We start from the raw sequence: 18,403 nt of genomic DNA, 5'->3' as shown, positions 1-18,403 counted from the left end.
TCCTGCTCCTGGTTCTTTCCTGTCTGAAGCTGACTCTCTTGGTTATCTTTAAATACCGCACATCATCATAAAGGCTTCATTTGAATTCCTACTTTCTCCATGAATTCCTTCCTATTAACACTTGTGCCGCATCGTTCTCTCTTCCGTAGACCCATCATTATCTTGCACTGCAGCTGTGGAGTTAGGCTTCTGAAGGCGGAACTTTAACTGCAACTTCGCGGTAGACCCACAGCCTGTCCCCCTGCACTACCCAGTACAGTGCCTTAGACTTCGAGGTCAAAACAGAAAACACCTGTCGTAGCTAAGGGCACATATGTTGGTCTCTCTAAACACTGACTTACAGTTAAAAAAATACCTTGGATATTTCTTTTATAGAGATGAGATGAAATAATGCAATGACCGTTTATAACAGGGTTCTCTAAAAAGTCTACATCTTTGGGTATTACTTTAAATCTACTTTCATAAATCATAAACACTACTTGCTTTACAAGGCTATTAATAATTTAAGGAACCTATTTTTAAAAAGTCAACTTGGTCAAGGAGAGATTTTTGTTATCCCAAAGTCTAGTTAAATGTTTAATTAAATGTAATAAAATTTTAAAAAATAGTCGTGAAGGCTTATTTAGAAAGATAAAATAAAAACCAGTAGACCTGAAAATGGTACAGAGGGGTAGATTTTATTTATTAATGTAGTGATTAAAAACATTTAAAAAGAGGAGCAAAAAAGCAAAAACTCAGAAAAAAAAATATACTCAAAGCACTTATAAGGAAATGTTACAGGAACTTTGAATACCATTCCCAGACCACATGCTTCTAAAACAACAAGTATTCACAGTTCCAAATAATCTCAGCCCTTGATATTAAGATAGTCCAGAAGTGCAGATATGCCCAAAGTCTCAGCTTAGGAGAAGGATTTCCAAACCCTCATTTCATCATGATTTACATTCAGAGGAGTTGCTGCAAAGGAAGAGCAGCCCACAGAGACCTTCTGCATCTTTAGCTGAGGCACAAAGAACAGAAAAAGACAGGAAGACACTTTCTCTCCATTTCTCCTTTCCCACACCTTTGCTTTACAGTCAGGAAAAACCTTCAATAGAAGTACCCAGATTCCCAGAAGAGGGATCTGGTGAACCAGCAAAATGCAGACAAATCAAGACTCTGTGGATCCAGGAGAGGACAGTGGTTTGGTGGTCAGTGTTCACCAGTCACCCTCTGCGTCAGGAAAACAAGGTGGCACGTCTTCTTGTAACGTTCCAGCCAGGGCAGCTCCTGCCGTCCTCCAGGTGCCGCCCTCCAGCTGACGCTATGATGGTGCCCTGGACAAGCACAGCCCCTCCAGTGCGTCCTGGACTCACTGTGACAGCGCCGCCCATGTGGAACCACTCGACACTGATCCTCCCATCGGAGCCTCAGTCCAGGGGCTACTCCTGCAGCAGGCTTCTTGAGATCAGTATCCGCATCACTTCGTTGCTGCCTGCAAGAGCGAGAGAGGACGGAGGGGCTTAGGAGCTGCCAGGCCTGAGAGTCAGCGAAGCTCTGACTAGGGATGTAAAGGGCAACGTCGCTTTTTATCTTGAAAGATGTCAGGAAGTGAGGAAAAAATTTACTTTTAAAAAAACCTCTCCTGAGTGGCATGGACATATATACACGACCAAACGTAAAACAGATAGCTAGTGGGAAGCAGCCGCATAGCATAGGGAGATCAGCTCGGTGCTCTGTGACCACCTAGAGGGGTGGGATAGGGAAGGGAGGGTGGGAGGGAGACGCAAGAGGGAGGAGATATGGGGATATATGTATACGTATAGCTGATTCACTTTGTTATAAAGCAGAAACTAACACACCACTGTAAAGCAATTATACTCCAATAAAGATGTTAAAAAAAAAACCCCAAAAACCTAACCTCTCCTGATAGTAAGTGATTTTATTAGGTAAAAAACAAACAAAATAAAACAGCAGAACATACAATGGTATACGTAGTATAATTCTATTTTTAAAAAATGTATCTATGGGGGGTGAGATGAATTAGGAGATTGGGATTGACATATACACACTATGTATAAAACAGATAACTAATGAGAACCTACTGTATAGCACAGGGAACTCTACTCAATGCTCTGTGGTGACCTAAATGGGAAGGAAATCCAAAAAAGAGGGGATATATGCATATGTATAGCTGATTCACTTTGCTGTACAGCAGAAACTAACGCAACATTGTGAAACAACTATCCTCCAATAAAAATTAACTTTAAAAAATGTATCTATACAAGCGCAGAAAAAGGTCCAAAAGAAGATATTTTTGGTCTTAAATATAAAAGGAGCGCAAAGTATTAGTTCTGATGTCAAAACATGAATGATCTTTTTTCTTTTTTAACTTTTCCTATATTTTGTAAGTCTTCAACAATAAACATACCAACATCATTGGTAATCAGAAAACTGAATTTTAAAAGAACGAAAACATTTTCCCTGAAAGAAGGCGGGGGGGTCAGTTGCTTGCTTCATTTTTCCACTCCTTTTTTAAAAAATTTATTTTATTTTTTTATTTTTTAATTTCCACTCTTTTTAATGCAAAAAGAAATATTAAACCACCATGAGGAATGACTAATCACACATCTCGAATAAAATCAAAGCTGAAATTTCCTATCTATCCAATAACAAAGTCCAGGGTGAAACAAGTGACAAAGACCAGTGGGCACATTTTCCTACAAGTGGATGATGGTATGGCCTGAAATAAGCGTATCTGGCTTTTCTCAGTTATTCTAACAGGGTTGAAAGACAGAGTCAGAATGAAGGGAAGTCTCCCGCGCTCACCGAGGCTGGAAAGCAACAGCTACGTACGACTGGAGTCACAGAAGGAATGAGGTGACGGGGTTTGGCCTGCGCACTAGCAACCGTGCTCATAAACACGCTTTAGGGACAAGGTTTGCAGCAGAAAGCAGATACTGAAGCTTGTGACTTGGACACCCCGTGGTGGCTCTCAATGGGGCTCCCGGATAGGCAGGAGCAACCTCACTGAAACCTCGCTAGAGATGCAGATCCCCAGGCCCACCCACGACCCATGGAGTCAGAAGCTCTGCGCTCACAAACCCTCCCAGTGGTCCTGACGCTGGTCGGGTCTGAGCAGGATGCTTCAGAAGCCACAGGGAGGCCGGTGCTTCCTTCACGTTCCTTCACTCAAAGTCACTTCCACAAACCTCTGCCTCATCTGCTGCCTTTGCTACAGTGTAACAACCTCAGCTACCTACTGGCTAAACAACAGTCATGTAATTTCAAGACGTCCAAACCAGCGTGGAGTGGAGAAGGCCCTGCAGAGCCCGACGCCAGCAGCGTACCCATCTCCTGCCCGGGGGCCTGTGATCAGCAAGAAGATGCCCGTGTGTGACAATTAATTTACTGAAAGCTCCATTAGCAACACTGATGGTCATGATCAGTGTGTAGGGGCTGGAGATCAAACTAGCTCATATCTGCCCTGGAAGTGACTGTGGAGAAGTCCTGGGATCCCTGAGGACCAAGTATTTTACAACAGTGAAGAACAGCCACTGCTGCAGTTTTCAAAATGCTTTCTCGGATGTTATCTTAGTTTGCACTGTCTCTATAAATGACAGAGGCAAAGAGCAGGAGGGGGGTGACTTGGTGACTTCTGCGGGGACAGAGCAGGGCCTCCTGGCCCCCAGGCCAGGTGAGGACGGCACAGCAGGCCCCTCCAGAGCGGGCCGGGAGCAAGGAGGGAGGAGGAAGACAGGCAGCATGGGGACAGAACCGCCTTGGCCACTTTTACCTTCGAGGATCTGATGGACCCTGGAGTCCCGCATGTACTGCTGCACCGCGCAGTCCTTCAGGTAGCCGTAGCCCCCGTGCATCTGCAGGGCCTGGTTGCAGATCTGCAGGGACACGGCGATTAGATACCTCGGATTCTGGGAAGGCTCTGGAACAGGGGCTCCTCTCTCCGCTCCAGCCCTGATCTGGCCGCCTGCCCTGAGCCAACGCGAGAAAGGTGAAGGTGCCAGCCAGGCCAGAGGGGCTCCGGTTCTGTGTGCACGGGGACAACGAGGGAAGTGTGCCTCCTGAGCGAGCCAGGCCCCACCCACGAGGGGCTCAGAGGCCTCTGCCCTTCTCGCCTGCTGCCTGCAAGGAGAGGCTGCCCGCCCCACACCAGCTGGAGTTCTGGCAAGCGGCAGAGGCAGCCTCACTGTGGAAATGGCTCTGCCCCGACATTGAAACAGTGCTGTGGTCTGACCCTTCTTCCAAAGGCAGCATCTCACCCAGCGCACAGCCAAATGGCAGAGACAAAACCTGATGTGTGGCTGCGTGGAGCAGGTGAGGTGCTGGCCGAGCGCCCACGTGGGCCTCTCCTGAGCAACTGACGCCTTACGCAGCGTTCCAGGAGCGGACGGCCAGCCTGCCACATGCCGGTCACCCAGGAGAGGCAGAGAGCAGCACCACTCACCGCAAAGCATTCGTCTGTAGCGAAGAGCTTGGCCATGGAGCACAGGGCCACCGCATCCTCACGTTCCTCCTGCAGAGCCACGGCTGCATTGCGGATCATCAGCCGTGAGGCCACCAGCCTGGCCACCATATCCGCCAGTTTGAACTGCAGGTACTGCAGTGAGAGGAGAGAAGAGAACCAGACACACAGACAGGCTCACAGGGCCACCTCTAGCTGTGGGCCGCTTCTAAGGGGCCCCAGGCTCCACAAAGAACGTGCCTCGTTAAGGTCTAAGTCCACTGCGCTCCCTGCACTTCAGCATCTCGCCTCCTTAGGAAGACGGAGCCCTCTGTCTGTCCCTTCCACCTACAACCAGTAAAACGCCCACAGCTCTGCCCGGCACGCCCTGGGGCCCCACGCCCCTGCACACCTCACGGGGGGTGGGCTGGGACCCAGCGCGGGCAGGGCCAGGAAGCAGTGGACGTGGTGCCCGAGACCCCTGCCCCCGCAGCAGCAGCACAGGCCACAGCAGCACCCCGAACCCAACAAGCCAGACACAGCAGGGCGCTTGCGACCCCAGCTCCAGCCCCGCCCCCCCCCGCCTGCTGTGGTGGCAGTGCCCGTGACCCAGGCAACCCCGGATGTGGCAGAGGTGCCCGCCATCTGGTGCCCCTTGAGGCGACATCAGCCACAGGCACAGCCCGGGGCACAGCAAAGCACCAGCATGCCCAGCGCAGCACCTCTGGCAGCGGCGGCAGAGGCGAGAGAAACCAAAGCCCGCACTACAGCGCCACCTGCTGGAAACCAAAGGAAAGTTAGAACCAAGTAAAAAAGCTCTACCCAAGAAGGTACTGGCTACTTCAAACGGGCCAGCAGAGGAACAACTCACCAAGCACGATGCAGAAGCACGGTAACACATGGGACCACAGAAAGACGACAGTTCTCCAGAAACCAGACTTAAAGTCATGGAATACTGGGACCTAACTGATGGAGAATTCAAAATAGCCCTCATGAGGAAACTCGATGAGCTACGAGAAAAGTCAGATGGGCAGTTCAATGAGCTCAGGAATAAAACTAATGAACAGAAGGACTACTTTACCAAGAGATTGAAACTCTAAGAAAGAATCAAACCAAAACTCTGGAGCTGAAGAACTCAATAAATGAGATGGAAAATGCATTAGAAAGCTATGGGGATACAGCCGACCATAAGGAAGAGAGAATTAGTGAGCTCCAAGACGGAAATCTAGAAATAATTCAGGTAGGAGAGGAGAGAGAGCTAAGATTAAAAACACGAAATCCTACGAGAGCTATCCGACTCCATCAGGAAGAGCAACAGAAGGACAGTGGGCATCCCAGAAGGAAAAGACAGGGGAAGGGAGCACAGAGCTTGTTTACAGAAGTAAGAGCTGAGGGCTTCCCTGGTGGCACAGTGGTTAAGAATCTGCCTGCGAATGCAGGGGACACAGGTTCGAGCCCTGGTCTGGGAAGATCCCACATGCCGCAGAGCAACTAAGCCCATGCACCACAACTACTGAGCCTGCGCTCTAGAGCCTGTGAGCCACAACTACTGAAGCCCGTGCACCTAGAGCCCGTGCTCCACAACAAGAGAAGCCACCGCAATGAGAAGCCCGTGCACCGCAAGGAAGAGTAGCCCCCGCTCACTGCAACTAGAGAAAAGCCCGCGAGCAGCAACAAAGACCCAACGCAGCCAAAAATAAAATAAATAAATTTTAAAAAAATAAGTAAAAGCTGAGAACGTCCCAAACCTGGGGAAGGAACTGGATACACAAGTCCATGAAACTAAGAGAACACCTAATTATCTCAACTCAAAAAGATCTTCTCCAAGACACATAATATTAAAACTGTCCAAATGACAAAGAAAGAATTTTAAAGGCAGTCAGAAAAAAAGGGCAATAACCTACAAAGGAACCCCATTAGGCTAAGAGCGGAACAGGACTACCTTACAATGCAGCTGTTCCACTTACGGTATTTTTCCAAAGAATATGAAAACACTAATTCAAAAAGATACATGCACCCCTATGTCCACTGCAGCACTATTTACAACAGCCAAGATATGGAAGTAACCTAAGTGCCCATCAATAGATGAATGGACAAAGAAGACGGTGTATATGTATACAATGGAATACTACTCAGCCATAAAAAAGAATGGAATCTTGCCTTTTGTGACAACATGGATGGACCTAGAGGATATTATTTTAAGTGAAATAAGTCAGACAGAGAAAGACAAATACCATGATTTCACTCATACGAAGAGTCTAAAAAACACACAATAAATGAATGCACAAAACTAAACACCACCACATAGATACAGAGAACAGACTGATGGTTACCAGAGAAGAAGGGGGTGGGGGGAGGGTGAAATGGGTAAAGGAGATCTACTGTATGGTGACTGATGGAAATCAGACTTTCAGTGGTGAGCTCAATGTAGTATATACAGAAGTCAAATTATAATGTATACATGAAATATGTAATGTTATAAACCAGCATTACCTCAATAAAGAAAAAAGAAAAACTGGAACACAAGCAAAAGAAAAAAGAGATAAATCATCTAATCCCATCCCCCTGAAGTAATTACTTCTTACATTTTTCAGATGCATCTCTGAAAATGTTTTATTAATATTTATACAGGGACTTCCCTGGCGGTCCAGTGGTTAAGACTTCACCTTTCAGTTCAGGGGGTGTGGGTTCAATCCCCAGTCAGGGAGCTAACATCCCACCTGCCTCTCTGCCCCCAAAAAACAAAACATAAAACAGAAGCAATATTGTAACAATTCAATAAAGACTTAAGAAAAATAAATGGTCCACATCAAAAAAAAAAAATCTTTTAAAAGAAATTTAGGGCTTCCCTGGTGGCGCAGTGGTTAAGAATCCGCCTGCCAACGCAGGGGACACGGGTTTGAGCCCTGGTCCAGGAAGATCCCACATGCTGCAGAGCAACTAACCCCATGCGCCACAACTACTGAGCCTGTGCTCTAGAGCCTTCGAGCCACAACTACTGAAGCCTGCGCACCTAGAGCCCATGCTCCACAATTAAGAGAAGCCCCCGCTCGCCGCCAAATAGAGAAAGCTGTGCACAGCAAGGAAGAACAAAAGCAGCCAAAGACAGACAAATAAATTTAAAAAAAATGTATACATATTCATGTATTCTGTAAACAAGCAGAAGCATACTCCTCTAAAATGTCGTGCTTTTTCTTGCCAGTCAATGTATCACGAATCTTTTCAGGACTATAAGCAAAAATTATTAAACAATTATTGACAGAAATAGAGCACAAGTTCTGGCTGAAATGGGGGCAGAACCCACAAGAGACATCAGGGCCCCACAGTTGTAGAGAATGTTCTAGAGACAGGAGCAAAAGCTGGGACAGCGGGGAAGTTACCTGGTTACTGGCCAGGGGCTCTCCAAACTGCTTCCGGACCTTGAGGTGGTCTCGGGTGAGGATGACCGAAGCATAAGCAGCGCCCAGAGAGCAGGACGCTAGGAAGGACGGTACCAACACGTCAAGTGAGCCAGGGGACCGTGCTGCCCGCCCGCCGTGCCTGCCCCCTGGGGTCCTCACCGACATTGATCCTCCCCCCGTTCAGTCCTCTCATGGCAATGAGGAAGCCCTGGCCCTCGTCCCCGATCCTGTTGGCCACGGGGACAGCACAGTCTTCAAAGATCACCGCTCGGGTCGGCTGTGAGTTCCACCCCACCTGGCAAAAATCAGGGGCTGTGTGGCTGCCCAGAAGTTGACCGCTCAGGGCAGCGTCCTGTCCACCAGGCTCTCCTATCCCTGGTCTTAGTCCCTCGGGAACTTCAATGAGGGAAAACAGAAAGGTCACACAAGTATCTGTCGACTCAGGTTTTTCTCTTTCAGCTCAACATTTTAAACACGTTAAGAGCATCCACTTCCTAGTGCCCAGTCCACCAGACCAACCTGTCCCCAAACATTTCTCACAGCTTCCTTCAGGATCGGGCGGAACTCTCCTCCTTTGTGGCACCTCCATGAGTATATTCTTTTATAAAAAACATTGACAGTATAAGGACTACTCGGAGTATGTGTCCTTTTATAAGGACAGCGCAAGGATCATAATGACCAAGAACCACCCTCGTCCTTTGAAGAGCTCAGCGTTTTTGCACGTGGTGCCGTAACGTCCACCACGCTGGCCATCGGCTGCACAGACCCGGCGAGGCGCGGGCACTGGCGCATGGGAGCCAATCACACACACCTTCTCCCAGCTTGGCTGCCGGTGACGTCACCCTGGCGACATCATCCCGGTGACATCACCCCGGAAGCCAGAAATCGGTCCGGGGAGAGTATTTCCACCACAGAAACTGGCCAACACTGCACATGAGGGGCTTCTTGGGTGTCTGCTTTTCCCAGGGAGCTGAGGCTCAGTGAGGCAGATCCTGAAGAGCACAAGACCAGACAAAGCCCCCGGCTCCCCGACAGCTGAGAGCCCCACGGCCCTCGTTCAGGGCTCCCTGCCGTGGGAAGGGGCGCTCCATCCACAGCCTTTTATTTAAGGTTTTTCTTCCAAGAGAAGGGCTCAGTCCTTCTCTTCTGTCCGTCACCCTGTACCCTCGATTCCACTCAAACTCTTCTGCGACCTGTGCGGCTGGCCTGTTGACCACACTTCTGCTTCTCCTCTCCCTCCCCGGGAGCACTCCCCATCTCCAACCTCCGTCAAAGTCGAGCTCCGCTGGCACCTCCTGAGGCCCTTCTGGTAGCCTGAGCCAGCATTGACCTCGTTGCCTTTCAGGCCCCCAAGTCTGAAACCTTCCCACACTGGCCTGTGTGGCCTCCCTGGAACTTACCTCCCATCCAGAACATACACACCTGGAACGGGGCAGACGGGCAGACCTTAACAACAGCCAATCATCAGAGAACCGCATACAAACAGCTGCTACCTCCCAGCCCCTGCCTGTGAAAGCAGCTCCCTCCTCCCCTGGGCAGAGAACCCCACTCCTCACCCCCTCCAGAGCCCCTGGGAAGCTGTAGCCAGAAAGAAGACCCTCCTCCCCGCCCCTCCGGCAGCCCCGCCCGCCCAGGACCAGGGGAGCCCTGTCCCGCCCATCTGTCTTTCCTTCCACAGACTGCCTTCCCACCGCCACCCCTCCTAGGGGAAAACGCATTCTTCTGTACGAAACCTTTGAACAATTGAATCCAAGATAAAGCAATTCCTCATACCACTTTCCCATAAGGTCAATGCAAAACTGGTTGTTTAAAGCTCTCGGCTACAAAATGTGCTCAGTACGCCAAGTCAAAGCATGTGCTTGCAGGAAAGACGGCCATGGGGCCGGAGAGAAAGACCGGCTGCTCAGGCCATCACGGCAGCCAAATCAGCCATGGCGATCAGTGGGTGACCCTGCACCCGGCCTGCACAGCCCTGCCTGCCTCTCCAACGTCATCCCACACCGTTCCCTTTGCTCACGACCCCCCGGCCACAAGGAGAGGCTCTGGCTTCTTCAAACAGCTTCATCCTGTCCCCACCCCGGGCCCTCTGTCCCACTGCCGTCTCTGCCCAGAACCCTCCTCACGGCCGGCTCCCGTGACGCTGCAGACCTCATCTCAAAGGACACCTCATCTTCAGAGTCGTCTGTCCCCGCCCTGAGAAGCTCTCCTCCGTCCAGGTCGCAGCCTCCAGCCTGCCTTCCTCCCTTGCCCTGAGCGCTGGTTCCTGCGCCCGCCCTCCGCCCTCCGCCCGGCAGCTAACAGGCCAATTCTACAGGGCGGGGCGCGGCCGTGGGCCCCTGCTCTGTCCCACCACTCGGGACGGTGGAACCCTGCCAGCTGCTCAATGAAGGAGACGCCCTTCCAAATTCCCCACACGTTATAGGACACGTGAAAGCAAGACGAATAATTAAGAAGAAAACAAGCAGAAGGAGATATGTTATATATGCTTAAAAGCGAGAGAAGACAGAAAGTAAAGGGAAAGAGACGCTTTTTGTTTCTGGAATTTATGTGCAGTTTTACTCCAGGCCCTAACCTTGTCAGCTTTGGTATGCTGTCAACCGATACCAGAAATATTGGTGTGTTGTAATGATCATCACTATCTTTATAAGCACAAACACCAGAATCAGTGTAACTTGGTCCTGTAAAATTACGTCAGGCTCCATGTCAGTCTGTCTTATAATCCCAAACAGACATTCCTAGGATTAAGTCTTAGAGCTACCTATCTCATACACCACGTGTACACAGCTTACATAGCTTATAAAGGTAAGACAATGTCTCATAATCCCAGACAAGCTGTGGTGATTCTTGTACCCCCAGGAGTGAGTATAAGGCTTTGCACAGTCGGTGTCTAGCAGGTCCTGCTTTCCTGTACGAGAGAAGGGGCACTGAACCTCTGAACTCCTAGCAGCTACAAAGGATCAGGAAGGTCATGAAGGGGCGAATGGGGAACTGGGGAACCGGGGAGCCAGGAGAGGAGAGGTAGATTAGGGGCCATCTCATTACTGACTTCTCTCCAAAAGCCCCAACTCTAACAGTACCTGCTGGAGGTGGAAGCCAGTCACCTGGCCTGGACCACCTGACTAGATCCCACCCTCATCACCAGTGACAGTTACATAACCACAGGTCTACTGTTCATGGCCTGGCTACTTCTTAATCCTAAAAACGTCTTCTCGAAGCCTATGGAAACACTCTTCCTCTGACATTACTGAAAGACCCACAATCGCTTCCAGTGAGTTTTACTGTATTTTTATTTGGAGAAGAAAAGCGGCCCATATGCTTTTCATTCCTGAGACCTCTAGTCTTCTGTAAGCATTTCCTCCTGGGGGAACAGGAGGGCATCAAGATAAGAAGGTAGATAAGAAATACAGGCCAAAGGTGGCCGCAGGGGAGATGACGGAGGAATCCCTCCCACTGATGAACTTTCCGGCAAATGCTGCCACTTCACCGGCGGCCCAGCGCACTCTAACAACACCCTATCCCACTTGATACACTGTCGAAACCCTAAGTGAAGCAACAGCCTCCAAGGCCAGGGAGCCAGTGTGGAACCCATTTCCCGAAACAGAGCAGAGGCTGGTCTGGCAGAAGCAAGAGGCACACAGCCTGACTCTCCCAGTCCGACCGCACTCACCTTTCTCTCCTTCTTGCCAAAGCTGAGGCCAGGGGTCCCCTTCTCAACAACTATGCATGAGATGCCTTTGGGGCCTGGTCCTCCTGTTCGGCACATGACCACATAGATGTCTGCTTCGCCTCCACCACTGATGAAGGCCTGCGGGGTTGGAGAGGGGAAAACACTGCGGTCCCCCGACGATGGACAGTGAGAGAGATGGTGGCACAGAGAAACTGAGGAGGGTTACAAAGAGCCTGCACCGAGGCTGTAAAAAGGACAGACACTAGTGAACGGAACTAAGTGGACTGAGACCAGGAGAGAAACAGTGACGGTGAACACGGGGAGGTCGGCCTGAGGTACCCTCCCACACGTACCACCCCCGGGGACGTTCGCTCGCGGACCTGGGGTCCAGGCTGTGGAGGCAGGAGGGGGACAGCCTCCGAGCTGCCCGGGGAGGACCGAGGACGGCATGCTTGTACCTTGGAGCCACTGAGCACGTAATGATCTCCCCGTCGCTTGGCGGAGGTCAGGAGGGAGGCGGCATCACTCCCACTGCCTACGGCAGGGACAGGAGGGAAGCGGGGAGGTGGGAGAGAGCCTGGGAAGGTGAGCGAGCCCTGGCACGGCTCCACCTGAGCCGTCTTCCCTGATGAAAGACCCCTCGGAGTTTGAGACTTTAAAGTCCCCATGGCTGAGAAGCTCTCTGGACTTGTGAAAACGGCATTCGGCAATCAGACCCTTTTCCATCTCCCATCACACTAGCTTGCAGGGAGCCTCCTACAAGGAGGTTCTGGGCTGCAGCCTGGAAAGAGTGTGCCCTGGAGCGCTCTTAGCGTGTGACATCAGGTCGCGGCCATCAGGCACTCCTGGTCCACAACGGCTACCCGTGCCGGGGGCTGAGAAGGCACAGCCCGGCCCGTGATTTCCCACGAGCCACACCTCCTGCTGCGCACACCCACCTGGTTCCGTGAGGCAATAGGAAGCGAACTTCTCCATGGTGCAGAGTGGAGGGCACAGCCTGTGCCTCTGTTCCTCACTGCCGAAGGCGTCAATCATCCAGGCACACATGCTGACAGGTGCACCAGGAAGAGACGGACAAGGAAAGGAACGTTGAGGGGGGAGGGGAACAGGGAAGGAGAACAAAGGCAGCAAAGTAGAGGGAAGCAGATCAGGGCGGGAAGGGAAAAGGCCCAATTGAGAAGATTCATCTTTAAAGCAAAGGCCTGGATTGACACATATTCCTGGAACACACACTACCCAGACGGACCCGGGGCCAAGGTATTTCTCACCTGGATGCGGGTCATACTATTTCTAGGTAGGTTAACTGAGCTCCCTAAAAACCAAGGAGTCCTATGTCCTTTCCCAAATGAGTGGAGGCTTCATCTTTGGGTTGAGGAAAAGGGAACAGGCCCCAACCAGTCTACTGGAGAAGTCTGTTTGGTACCAGGTCAATCTGGAATTTGGGAGAAGGCCAGCATTCTCTCAGCAACATACAAGATGACAGATTCAAGTCCAACAGGGAGCAGCAGCCCTAAGTGTGAACTTTTAACTGTCTAGTCCTCCAAGGACAGCCCACCTGAAAAGAGAAACCTCTTCCCTGTGTAGGTAAACTTTCCCAGTCAACCCGCAAGCACACCTCCCTGTGCCTCCCCATCTTGGCCGCTCACTTGTGGATGCTTATATAGGCTGTGGTACTGGTGCAGCCTGTGGCCAAGGCTTCAAAGATGACCGAGGTGTCGAGCCGTGACAGTCCAGACCCTCCTACGTCTGTTCGTACGTAGATCCCCCCAAAGCCCAGCTGGGCTGCCTTCCGCATCACATCCACTGGGAACAGCTCCTGCGTACCAAGAGAGCAGGGGCATCAGTAAGGGATTCACAGACGGCCTTTTCTTTAGAGGGCACAAGGAAGGATCCAGACGTTTGCACTCGGGAGAGAGTAGGGAGTCTCTGAATTCAACATGCCTTTTGTCATCTATATAGTGGAACCAGTTAAAATGCATTCGATAAGGACTGGTTTCTGGCATCCAAGTTTCTTCTTATTATCCATAGAATTGCCTTGGTTTAAGAGTGCCCAAATCTTTGTGCGATTAAAAAAAATGATATCTACAGGATGCGGAAGACGCTTTCCAGGAAAGGAATCACACCACTCCTGGAACGTGCATCCGCTGTGAGAGCTTTCAGTGGAGAGTAAATACCGGACAATCTGGATCATAAGGAGGAGACAAGGGCCGCTGCATGAGGCGTCCGTGGGGACATCCAGCACAAGGCAAACCCGCACCTTCTGGTCCCACTCTGCCATGTTTGGCGCCATCTCCCGGGCAGCAAAGTTGAAGGCCACTTTCTGGAACTCTTTCTGCTCTTCGTTTAGTCCCGTAGAAGCTGTGGGCAAGGCGGCATTCACTCAGAACCAGGACAGGGGTCAGGGACGTGTACTGCAAGCAAGAAGCACCGCGAAGCCCGGGCCGGCAGTGGACCTCCGAGAGCATTCCCACATGGCTCGCCACCTCTAGCACCCACCGTTAATCAGCGCCTTGAGACTTACTCCCAAACAGACTGGCTGACTTCATTTACCTTGTTACGTATTCTTTCAAGACTCGTCTTTATCTCTTCCTCATGAACCCACATGAAAGGAACCATAAACACACACTGACCCTCAAACTATGATGAACATTTTTTTCCTTCAGGATGTCCTGCATTTTCTGTATTGGAATCTGTGCGTATTTGTCTACCAGCTACAACGTATTCATCTTAAAAGGTCAGTCAGGAAAGGAAGATACGTGTACTCTGGCTTACCTTCCAAATTAAGGAAAAGATCCTGTAACAAAGCCGTGCATTTGACAGTCACTGATAACAGCGATAATGAGCCTTCCAGTACTGAAAACATGGCTAAGGCCTTCCTAAATCCGTCTTCACCTAATGGATTGAGAATTTTTAGAATATTTTCTTTCCTCACTGTTAATGCCGTGACTTTGGGTAACTCCTTCACTTCCAGGTCTAAGCTACTTAAAAGCTAAGGAAATGAACTGACGGAGCGATACCAAGAGACAGGTAGTGGAGCTTCATGAGGACAAGTTTCTCTAGAACCTTAAACATTTTGTAAAAGACTATACTATTCCAGTATTTCATCAGAGGCGATACTCTTTAGGAGAAAAATATCTGCATCAGCCTACGTGAAATAGTGACCACTCAATTCACAGTGTCATTACTTTACAACTTTTCTTTAAATAGCCAGTTCCCCGAATGACACGAACACTATTTATTTTCTATGTTTTTTTTCAAACACTGTGCAGAATGAGATAGGACTCAACTGCAAAGCAGAGCGACAGGCCACCTAGCTGGTCATGTGGGCCTGAAATATTTTTCCTGTTTTGCAAGGGGATAAGACTTTCGGCTAGAGACAGGCCAGAAGCTAAAAGGGAAGAACCTAAGCAAAGCTCCTGTGAAAAACCACAACCTTTTGGGAACCGTGTAGAGAATCTAGAAAAGAAAGGACCATGAATCTGGGAGCCACCATGCAGAAGGGTCAGCAACCTGCACAGGGTGACAGACCTAACGCTGCTCCCGTTCTCTTTCTTTTGTTTTCTTAGGGCTGCCCTTTGGAAAGGACCGCCTGCCTCACATCTCCCAGGCAGAGATAACGGAGTGTCTGCTGCAGCTGGAGGCACAGTGGTGGCTGAGAAAGCATCAGGGGAAGAGGAAGTGCTGGGCTCTGCACCGCTTTCTAAGGTTTCAGCCTTTTGGTCCTGCGGTGATGCTAAAGAGCACCAGAGGTGTGGAGGCACGCCCGGCCACGACGTCCTCCAGTGCCCGCCTGTCCTGCACAGCCCTTCCCACAGAGGACAGGGGCCGGCGGCAGCATGTGTCTCTGGGTAGACCTGGGCCTCAGGAGTGGCTGCTGTGTGAAGCAGGACAAAGCTGTCTGTCTGTAGCAGGACCCTCACCAAAATGGGAAACTCAGAAGTGAAGAGCTGTGAGGGTTAAAGATGACGCTACCTTGAGAAGTCCAAAGCAGAAAACTACGTTGGGTGTTGCTCTCGGAAATGTGTTAGGGATAAACAATTCATGGTTCCTTGCCTGGGAGTTGGGTCATTTTCCATTCACAAAAGAATACTGACTGACTGTCTACCATGGAGCAGTGCTGGGGTGTCAAAGATGAAAATGGTCCATTCACCCAAAGGATGACATAAGTGGTGAGAAAGCCAACATCTGACTGTACACGGGCTACAAAACTTCTGTCCCAGCAAGAACTCAATACGTGTCTACAGATATTATTATTAGTATTTGACAGAGTAAAACAAGTAGTTCAGGGTATATAAGGTCTAAGAAGTAGATCTGAATTGCATACAAAGTAAATAAGAGGGAATGGGTGTACACAGATCACATGTACAGGCACACCTTGTTTCATTGCCCTTCATTTCTCTCTGCAGAATTTGTGTTTTTTACAAACTGAAGGTCTGTAGCAACCCTGTGTTGTCAAATGATGGTTAGCCTTTTTTAGCAATGAAGTATTTTTAAATTAAGGTATGGACATTGTTTTCTTAGACCCAATGCTACTGCACACTTAATAGACTACAGTGCAGTGTAAACGTAACTTCTACAAGTACCAGGAAAACAACAAAGTCGTTACTGCAGTATCTGCTTCATTACAGTGGTATGGAACCAAACCTGTAGTATCTCTAAGTTGTATAAATACAACATAATTACATATTTATTTAAGATAGATAATAATCAATTCTAGATAACGGAATGCTAACAAAAGGAGAACACTGCTTGGAGAAAAAAAGTGGAAAAGGCAAGTTAAAAGTAAATTATACACAAGAAAGCATGGTTACTGAGTAAAAATACCTAAGTTCTCAGAAAACATGCACTGAACAACAAAACAAGACGAAAACCAGGAACTTCCCTGGTGGTGCAGTGGTTAAGAATCCACCTGCCAATGCAGGGGACACGGGTTCAAGCCTTGGTCCGGGAAGATCCCACATGCCGCAGAGCAACTAAGCCTGTGCGCTACAACTACTGAGCCTGGGGCCACGGGGCTCTAGAGCCCGCGAGGCACAACTACTGAGCCCGTGAGCCACACTACTGAGACCGCTGTGCCACAACTACTGAAGCCCGCGTGCCTAGAGCCCCATGCTCCACAACGAGAAGTCACCGCAATGAGAAGCCTGTGCACCGCAACGAAGAGTAGCCCTGCTCGCTGCAACTAAAGAAAGCCCGCGTGCAACAACGAAGATCCAATGCAGCCCAAAATAAATAAATTAATTAATTTATTAAAAAAAAAAAAAAAAGGATCTTTGAATGCATCCAAAGGCCAAACCTAGCCAGAGACTCAACAGTTATGAGAATCCTGGTGCTCAAGGAATGCTTGGGAAGCTGCAGCAAATCACAATGAGGGAGCACTGGACAAGGAACCAGGCGTTCAAGATCTGGGTCTGCAACTATCAATTATACAATTTTCAGGAAGTCAGGCCTCCAGACTCCTCCCTCAGCCTTAGGTGCCCCGTTGTAAAACCAGGGGGCTGCACTAGACACTGAGCAAGTTTCCTCATCTGTAAAATTATATATCAGATATAATGAAAATCATAACGCTCTTAAAAATTACTTTTCACATTAAAATATGCCATGAGTCAATGAGAAACATTTGTTGATCCCTTCCATTAACTTGATATTCTAATATGTAGAATGATACACCGAAAGGACAGTTTCCTTTCATTTTACTGATTAAAAAGCACCTTCAACACTGGTTGAAGTTACACCACTAGCCACCGGAAATACTTACGTTTAACCAATTTGTTGCCAATCAACAAAGGTGACCTTGCTTACCGAATTCTAAGTGCTAGGATAGGGTGGCACCCTGTGAAGGTGTTTTAGGACATTGAGAAGAAAACTGTCCTATACCTTGGCGTCCTTTACAGCTCTGGATGTGGAGCTAAGGCCCTCAGAAGCTACTCTGCTGTTTTCAAAAGTGTCATTTATTAAAAATTAAAAAAAACAAAGACTTCAAAAGAAAAAAGTGGTTAGGCGCCCGACAACGTCACAAAGTATCTGGTTACCCACTAGGCGGCCTAGGTCCCCCCCACTCCGTTACTGGCATCGAAATTATTTGCCTGGTGCCAGGAGACATTCAGATCTGTAAGCTCTGGTAGTTTCCCATTTGCAACAGGTTATTTTTCTGCAGAAATTTCAACAGTTGAAGTGTTTTGTAGTTACAGGTGCTGTTCTATAATTTATATATGGGAGCAAACCTTGTATCACCGGAGATTTTGTTCACCAATCACAACCAGCCCCGGGCTTTTCACATTCTTACTGCCTTTAGAACCGAAGGTTGTGATTTAAAAAAACAAAGTCACAAGCTTCCGCGGCGGAGCCCGTCGTTATCCGAAAGCAGATGGGTAACGACGTAGCTCCGAATTGTGAGAGGAAAGGTCGCAGGGGCGGCCTCGCGAAACGTACCGACAGGTTCATAACACAAAGCACGGTAAGGGCGGTCTGTACAAGGACGGACCAGCATCGGCCACCGGGACCGGGCTGAGCCGCCGAGGGTCGCCCGCCCCCGGGGCCGCGCCACGTCTAAGCCAGGGAGACCACTAGGCCCGGGGCGCCCGCACAGGCCGACGCGGTGAATGAGGGCGGCCGGGCCGGCCAGGTGGACGGACCCCTACCCCCGGGCGAGCCTTACGGTCGATGCAGGAGACCACGCCCCGCCGACCGCTTTCGGCGGGGGCCTGGAGCCCGCCGCACAAGCCGCGCAGCCGCGCCCCAACACGCCAGCACGGGCCCCACAGCATAGCCGCCGCTTGCTCCACTCCTTTCTGCTCGGGCCGAGGTCTGAGCGCCGGTGACCCCGACCGGCCGGCCACAAGGGCCGCGCCGCACCGCACGCTGGGAGCTGTAGTGCGCGCCGTGACCCCGCGT

At 49.9% G+C, this 18,403-nt stretch overlaps 1 protein-coding gene across 3 annotated transcripts; it reads right to left on the bottom strand.

The window, feature by feature from the left end:
- Positions 1–675: 675 nt before the first annotated feature.
- ACAD8 (acyl-CoA dehydrogenase family member 8) lies at positions 676–18,332 on the bottom strand. 3 transcript variants are annotated; one of them, XM_060104198.1, is made up of 11 exons: positions 18,168–18,332; positions 13,767–13,867; positions 13,156–13,325; positions 12,448–12,557; positions 11,968–12,044; positions 11,510–11,647; positions 8,002–8,137; positions 7,822–7,919; positions 4,445–4,597; positions 3,776–3,878; positions 676–1,474 (listed from the first exon to the last, which is right to left on the bottom strand). In XM_060104198.1, exons 1-11 carry the CDS (start codon positions 18,274–18,276, stop codon positions 1,422–1,424), a joined length of 1,248 nt encoding a protein of 415 aa, XP_059960181.1. In that variant the 5' UTR covers positions 18,277–18,332; the 3' UTR covers positions 676–1,421. The 3 variants fall into 3 exon arrangements, with proteins under 3 accessions (XP_059960181.1, XP_059960182.1, XP_059960183.1); XM_060104199.1 differs by lacking the exon at positions 18,168–18,332 and having other exon boundaries at positions 13,684–13,856; XM_060104200.1 differs by lacking the exons at positions 7,822–7,919; positions 8,002–8,137.
- Between the last annotated feature and the right edge of the window lie 71 nt (positions 18,333–18,403).

Source organism: Mesoplodon densirostris, chromosome 7 (assembly GCF_025265405.1).
Source record: "Mesoplodon densirostris isolate mMesDen1 chromosome 7, mMesDen1 primary haplotype, whole genome shotgun sequence".
In the NCBI taxonomy this organism is placed as follows: domain Eukaryota; kingdom Metazoa; phylum Chordata; class Mammalia; order Artiodactyla; family Ziphiidae; genus Mesoplodon; species Mesoplodon densirostris.
The sequence above is the reverse complement of the archived record's forward strand: the minus strand, read 5'-3'. Positions and strand labels throughout refer to the sequence as shown.